This window comes from Vulpes vulpes, chromosome 12 (assembly GCF_048418805.1).
Source record: "Vulpes vulpes isolate BD-2025 chromosome 12, VulVul3, whole genome shotgun sequence".
In the NCBI taxonomy this organism is placed as follows: Eukaryota; Metazoa; Chordata; class Mammalia; order Carnivora; family Canidae; genus Vulpes; species Vulpes vulpes.
In genome coordinates this window covers 20,384,858-20,392,571 of record NC_132791.1, presented here as the reverse complement: position 1 = coordinate 20,392,571, position 7,714 = coordinate 20,384,858, and the positions used below count along the sequence as shown (strand labels likewise).

Genomic DNA, 7,714 nt, shown 5'->3' with positions numbered 1-7,714 from the left:
TCTTCCATATTTGGCAAAGTGCTGGCAAGCCGACTGAGTAAGAGTATTAAGAGGCCAACTGAAACGTAACTTTTGTTGTTTTGCAGTCAGAGTGTTGTAGAAGCCTATGTTGATTGGTTTATCCTGGCAGGAGGGATGGTGCAGATTTTTTTCCCTCCTCCCACTCCAACCCAGCACTAGAGGACCTGCAACCAGTAGGTATTCGATGACCAAGGCCGCCTAGATGGTGGCTGGCCCAAGGCCATGCCCAAAGGGAGCTCAATGGCCTCTAGTCTGGGCTGGACAGAGAGGTCGGGAGTGGTCCCAGGATTGGTCCCTCCCGCACCCCATGCTGATCGAGAAGTCTTTGGAAAAAATACTTGGCCCAAACCTGGCTAAAGAGGCCTTCAAAGTCCACCACCCGATAGGGGTGGCACGTGGGTACCTCCTGACTGGTTCTCTAGTCAAGAGATGAAACCCCAAGCTCAGGGGAGGGCAGTCTCCTAAAGACTGGCAGCTGGGGTCGGAAGTGGCTGGCTGTAGATCTGGGGGCGTGGCTTACTCCTGACACGCCCCCGGGGGCGGGTCCAGGGGCGGGGCGCGCGGGAAGGTCGCCTTTGGTGTCTCCCCCCACCCCCACCCCGCCAGCCGCGTGCCGTTGTTTCCGTGCGTCTGTGCTTCGCGGCTTTGGTGCCCTGCGGCCGCGGGTGAGTGAAAGCGCACCGTGCGGGCTGGCGTGGCGCGCAGGGCTGGGGATGGAGGAGGTGCGCCAGCGTGCGGGTGGGTGGGGAGCCGAGGCCTCCAGCGAGTGTGCAGAGCCCGGCTCCCAGCCGCGGCCACCGACTTCTGCGACATGCGGGTCCCGCGTTGGGGTCCGATGGAGTCCCGGTGACGAAGCTGGCGTTTCCACAGGGGCGTGCTGCCGTTTCTGGGTGCAGAAGTGGCGGTGGGGCTGGGGAATGCGGAGGAGCCCCGGCCCATGCGGTTAAGGCAGGCCTTCCCGGGTGGAGAGAAAGCTTAGCCGTTGGCCCTGGTGTTTGGGCTTCCCCGCAGATCCACCCCGGTGACTTAGGCCCGTTCCCTGTTTGGGGGAGGCCGGAGCTGTAAGGGTGATGCTGCCCTCGATGGCTCGTGGCATACACCTCTCCAACCTTCAGGATTCTCTTCCACGAAATTACCAGATTGATGTTTGAAAAGGTTGGCAGACTGCAGCCTTCCAGACGATTTCCCAGAACTTCCTCTTTGGAAATCTTTGCGACTTGAGAAGCTGCAAAAGTAGCATTTCATGGTTGCTTTTCTTTGTTGACTGGTGAAATTGGGCCGTTTTGTTTTGCTTGTTTTTTAGGTAGAGATCAAGATCTGACCTGAGGGCGCCTGGATACCTAAGTCGGTTAAGCATGGGCTCTTGGTTGCAGCTCAGGTCATGAACTCGGGGCTCTGGAATCGAGCTCCATGCTCAAAGGGGAGTTTGCTGCTTCTTCTACCACCACCATTGCACACTCTGTCTCTCAGATAAATGAATGAATGAATTAGTAAGTGAATTAATAAATTCTTAAAACAAAAAAAAAAAGACCTGAGCTGAGATCAAGAGTTGGACGCCCAACCCACTGAGCCACCCAGGCAGAATGGGGGAGGGGGATATTGTTTTTTCCTTACAATCAACAACACTACTTAAGCATTTGCTCTGAGCCAGGAAGTGAGCTGAGGAGTCAGCAGAATCATGGCTCCTGCCCTGGGAGAGTTCAGTGTCTTCACATGAAAATATCAAGGGTTATGGTGGCTGTAACAACCTGATAGGCTGTCAGTCCAGAGGGTAGACAGGACAAAATGGTTACCACTCTGTGGGAGGAAAGTATCAGGATAGGTGTCCCAAAGAAAGTGATAATTGAGTGAACCTTTAAGATTTTTTTGGTCTTTCTCAAATTACAAATGAACTACATGCTGATTTACATTCAGAAATTAAGAGTCTGGGCAGCCCGGGAGGCTCAGCAGTTTAGCACTGCCTTCGGCCCAGGGCCTGATCCTGGGGACCCGGGATCGAATCCAACGTCGGGCTCCCTGCATGGAGCCTGATTCTCCTCTGCTTCTCCCTCTGCCTCTCTCTATGTGTCTCTCATGAATAAATAAATAAAATCTTAAAAAAAATTGAGTCTATGTAAGTATTGTTAGTCTTTATTTAAATAATTTAAATATAAATGCTTACAATTGTCCCTTATAAGTGAGTCTCCTTGCTACAGATGTTTTTAATCACAAATAATCATGGCAAGTAAACACTAAAGATGTAAGGAACAGCCATTATTCCTAGCAGTGAGGTAGCACAACTGAGGAAGTCTCTTCCTGCTGTCCAGTACTGACTGAGACTGTTGGAGAGGATGTGTCATAGCAAGAAGTCAGTGGGATCCTGTACCAGTGGAGCTTGCTTAGAAATCCACCCTCCAGGGGTGTCTGAGTGGCTCAGTTGGTTAAGCGTCCCACCCTTGGCTGTAGCATGTCATGATCTCAAGGCCCTGAGATCAGCCCGAGGCGTTGGGCTCTGTACTTAGCAGAGAGTCTGCTTCCCCTCTCACTCTCTTTCTCTGTGTCCCCCCCCCCCCCCCCCCGCCACTCCCCACCATTTGAGTGTGCACATGTTCTCTCTCTCTCAAATAAATAAATCTTGAGGGCAGCCCGTGTGGCTCAGCGGTTTAGTGCCGCCTTCAGCCCAGGGCGTGATCCTGGAGACCCGAGATCGAGTCCCATGTCAGGCTCCCTGCATGGAGCCTGCTTCTCCCTCTGCCTGTGTCTCTGCCTCATATTCTCTCTCTCTCTCTCTCTCTCTCTCTCTCTCATAAATAAATAAAATCTTTAAAAAAAAGATTCAAATAAATAAATCTTGAGATGAAATCCACCCTCCAGAACTTGCTGGGACTATTAGGGTTCTGGGAAAAGCCATTCTGGGGAAGCGTTTCCTGGAAGCCTCTGTTAGAAAACTTCCAGATAGGGTCCTAGGGAAAACTGCTGGCTGCTGGGTGCTTCTGGCCACCAAGAGAGGCAGGAGCAGATGCTGGAGAAGCTGCCATGCTCCAGGAGTATACCAGAATGTACACTGGAACCAGTAAGCAAAATCTATTCTTCCTGAAATGCTTTTTCAGGGTCTTCTACATATAAAGCCTGTCTTTGTGCTATATTGCAAAGGAAAAATGCTTTAAAGGCCCAGATCCATTTTCTCAGAGCAGGCAGGAAGGGTGAGCTTAGAGCACTGTGGCAGTACACTGGTAACTAGCTCAAGGTCTCATGAAGCTGTGAGATCAATGGACTTGTCAGTAACAGCAGTTATGGTAAGAGTCTGCCCAGGTCCAGATGGCTTCACTGACAAATTCTACCAGACATTTAAAGAATACTCATTCTTTACAAATTCAAAAAGAAGAAGAAGAGGAGGAGGAGGAGAAGGAAATACATACTAACTCTTTCTATGAGGCCAGTATTACCCCAGTATCAAAACCAAAGATACGACTGGATAGGAAAACTACAGATTAATATCCCTCATGAATATAAATGCAAAATCCTCAACAAAATACTAGCAAACTGAATCAGGCAGCATATAAAAAGGATTATACACCATGATCAAATGGCCTTTATCCTAGGATTGTAAACATATGAAATCAATTCGTATACTATAACAAAGGGACAAAAACCGCATTATCATCTGAATAGATACAGAAAAAGCATTTTAAAAGGTTCAACAGCCTATCATGATTAAAACCCTCAATAAACTAGGATTAGAAAGGAACCTCCTCAACCTAATAAAGAGAATCTACCAAAACCCACAGCTAACATTCATACTTAATGGTGAAAAACTGAAAACTTTCTCCCTAAGATCAGGAACAAGACAAGGATGTCTGATCTTTTCCCTTCTATTCAGCATTGTACTGGAGGCTCTAAAACATTTCAGCAATAAAAAAAAAAAAAAAAGGTATCCAGACTGGAAAGGAAGAAGTAGAGCTATTTATTTGGAGGTGATATGATCTGGTATGTAGAAAACTCTAAGAAATCCATTTTAAAAAGCTGTTAGAACTAAAAAAAAAAAAAAAAAAAAAAAAAAAAAAAAAAGCTGTTAGAACTAACAGATGAGTTCAGCAAGATTGCTAGATTTAAGAACAATATACAAAAATCAATTGCATTTCTCTGTGCTTGGAAAACTAAAAATAAGACAATTCCATTTATAGTATCAAAGAGAACAAAACATTTGGGGATAAGTTTAACAAAAGAAATGCTAAACCTAAACTCTGGATTACAAAACATTATTAAAAGAAATTAAGTATTTTAATAATTGGAAAGAGTTTTCATATTCATGAATCAAAAGATTTAATATTGTTAAAATAGAACTCCTGGGGCACCTGGGTGGCTCAGTGGTTGAGCATCTGCCTTTGGCTCTGGGTGTGATCTCTGAGTCCTGGGATCAAGTGCTGCATCAGGCTCCCCACAGGCTGCCTAGGTCTCTGACTCTCTCTGTGGCTCTCATTAATAAATAAATAAAATCCTTAAAACAAGATAATAGAACTCCCCAAATTAGTATACAGATTCAGGGATGCCTGGATGGCTCAGTGTTTGAGCATCTGCCTTTGGCTCAGGTCATGATCCCGGAGTCCTGGGATCGAGTCCCACACCGGGCTTTCTGCATGGAGCCTGCTTCTCCCTCTGCCTATGTCTCTCTGTCTTTCATGAATAATAAATAAAATCTTTTAAAATATATATACAGATTCAAAGCAATCCCTGTCCCTGTTTTTTTTTTTGGGGGGGGGGGGGAGCAGCTCACTCTTTATTAATGGAAGGCCCTGGGTCACTTGGAGCTGGTGTACTTGGTGATGGCCTTGGTGCCCTCAGATACAGCATGCTTGGCCAGCTCTCCGGGCAGCAGCAGACGCACCGCTGTCTGGACCTCCCGGGATGTCAGTGTGGTCCGGCCCGAGTACTGGGCCAGCCGGGCAGCCTCGCCAGCCAGCCGTTCAAACACATCGTTCACAAATGAGTTCATGATGCTCATGGCCTTGGAAGAGATGCCGATGTCCGGGTGCACCTGCTTTAGCACCTTGTAGATATACATCGAGTAGGTTTCCTTGCGCCGGCTACGCTTTTTGGACTTCTTATCGCCAGAACCACGGCCCCTGCGGCCCCCGGACTGCGGCTGCTGCCCATGCTCAGCGCCCATCCTCCTGCTCCTCCTAATCTTTTTTTTTTTTTTTTAAATACAAAAATAAATTTTTATTTTGTTAAAAAATGTTTAAATATTTTTTTCTTTTAATTTAGACACACGCATTCATACTTCTCCCAAAGAGGATGGGCATGGCAGCAAGGCTCTTGGGCCCAGGGTTTGTGATCAGGGAACAAAGGAGAAGAGGGGAGGCTCTGTTGGGGGATGGGGGAGCAGAAATCCAGAGCTCCCTTGATTTTCAAATTTCCCAAGAAGGCGACCTCTACAGCCTAGTGATTGCAGAAGCATACCCCGAAGACTCCGGGACCTATTCGGTAAATGGTAAATGCCACCAATAGCGTGGGAAGAGCTACTTCGACGGCCGAATTGCTGGTTCAAGGTGAGGATGTCGTACCCGCTAAGAAGACAAAGACCATTGTTTCGACTGCTCAGATTTCAGAAACAAGACAAACCCGAATTGAAAAGAAGATTGAAGCCCACTTTGATGCCAGATCAATCGCAACAGTTGAGATGGTCCTGGATGGTGCCACTGGGCAACAGCTGCCACATAAGACCCCTCCCAGGATACCTCCCAAGCCCAAGTCCAGGTCCCCGACGCCGCCGTCGGCCGCGGCCAAAGCACAGCTGGCCCGCCAGCAGTCCCCATCGCCCATACGACACTCCCCGTCGCCCGTCCGCCACGTGCGGGCCCCGACCCCTTCTCCAGTCAGGTAAAAAGCCTTTTGCAAGGAAAAAAAAAAAAAAAAAACGCGACCGCTCCGGCCCCTGCGGCCCCGGCTCGGGAGGCGAAGGTCACTATTGGCTTTGGTGGCAGCACAAACCAGAGTTCTTCACAACACGGTGGGGATGCAGTAGCTGTAGGGTAGGGCTGAGCCACTAGGCAAAAACACCACACTAATTACTTTTTCCACGATTAAAAAAATCATTTGAAATAAAAAAAAAAAAAAAAAAAAAAGAGAGAGAGGAGAGAGGAGGGAAGAGTACCAAGGAGCGTTACTGAGAGCTGACAGTTGTAGGCACGGTGCTAGGTGATGGGACCTATGAATGTGCTTTCATAGTCTTTGGTTCATTTAGTGCACACGGCAACCTTGGGAGGGAAGTGAGGCTCAAAGAAGAAGCTGAAGTGCCGCCTTTTCCGTGAAAACGTAGACGCCCCGAGACCAGCTCTGCCGCGCTCCCCTCAGGCTCTCCGCCAGAGGTGCCCGTCCAGGCTTCTGAGGCTGCGTGAGATGATGGGAGTGAAGGAGAAGGGACTGAACGCGGGTTTAGCTACACCACCCTCCTCCCCTTCCTCCCCCAGTGCCCCAGGGCGCTCCCCGCAGGCTCCCTGAACGGCCGGCTCGGACCCGAGGCCACGGCGCCTTCCGACTTGGGAATTCCGTCGACCTGGGAAGCGCGATGGGCCCTGAGAAGTGGGATGTCAATAAAGTTTTTGTTTTAAAAAAAAAAACAAAAAAACTACTATCTTCATTGCAGAAATTGACAAAATGATCCTAAAATTAATATGGAAGTTCAGGAGATCCAGAATAGCAAAAACAAGTAAACAGACAGAAAACTTGAGAATCAGAACAAAGTTGGAGAACTTAACACTTCTGATTTTAAATCTTACTACAAGGCTTACAGTAATCAAGACCAGTACTGGCATAAGGATAAACATAGATCAAAGAAAAAAATTTAGATCATAGCAGTAAACCCTCACATTTGTGGGCAACTGATTTTCAGTAAGGGTGCTGAGACAATTCAGTGAGGAAAGAAAATCTTTCAACAAATGATGTTGGGACAACTGGATATCCACATTCAAAATGATGAAGTAAACTCTTAGAAAAAAACATTGAGATAAGTTTTTGTGACCTCGGATTTGGCAGTGGTTTCTTAGAAACAGCACTGCCAAAAGCACAAACACCCAAAGGAAAAAAAATGGACTTTATCAAAATTAGAAGCTTTTGAGCCTCAAAGGTACCATTACAGTAAACAGAGGGGTGCCTTGGTGGCACGTTGGTTAAGCAACTGACTCTTGATTTTGGCTCAGGTCTTGATTTGGGGGTACTGGGATCAAGCCCTGCATTGGCACAGAGAGGAGGCTGCTTATACTCTGCCTCTGCCCTCCGCCCCACTGCTTTTGCCTCCTCCAAAATAAATAAATCTAAAAAAAAAAAAAAAAGTAAACAGAGAACCCACTGAATGGGAGAAAATATTTGAAAATCATGTATCTGATAAGGGACATGTATCTAGACTATATAAACAACATCTACAATCTGGATGATGGACATAGGGTTGTTTTTAATTCTATTCTAATTTTGATATTTTTCATAACTAAAAAAATATTGTGAAGATAGGCAAAATAGATACCTTCTTGAGGTGGAGCAAATAATGGAAAAAGTTACTGCAAAACAAAAAATAAACACAGCTTTGATCATGCCCCTTTCTCCTGCCTAAATTCTCCAGGGGTCATCTTGTCACCTATAAGAAAAAAACCAAGACTGTGTGACAGCTGGCCTCAGCTCACCCTGCCATCTTCACCTTGCTTCTCTCTGACTTGATTTT

General features: G+C 47.0%; 1 protein-coding gene and 1 pseudogene across 1 annotated transcript; one reads left to right on the top strand and one right to left on the bottom strand.

Annotated features, from left to right (window-relative positions):
* Positions 1-4,768: 4,768 nt before the first annotated feature.
* LOC140594865 (histone H2B type 2-K1-like) lies at positions 4,769-5,386 on the bottom strand. Its single transcript, XM_072731981.1, has one exon. It carries the CDS (start codon positions 5,165-5,167, stop codon positions 4,799-4,801), a length of 369 nt encoding a protein of 122 aa, XP_072588082.1. The 5' UTR covers positions 5,168-5,386; the 3' UTR covers positions 4,769-4,798.
* On the top strand, positions 5,302-5,895 carry LOC140594827 (titin-like; annotated as a pseudogene).
* Positions 5,896-7,714: the final 1,819 nt, after the last annotated feature.

What these genes read in the sequence shown, in the direction of transcription:
- LOC140594865 (XM_072731981.1), bottom strand. Translation starts at nt 5,167, where the DNA reads ATGGGCGCTGAGCATGGGCAGCAGCCGCAGTCCGGGGGCCGCAGGGGC.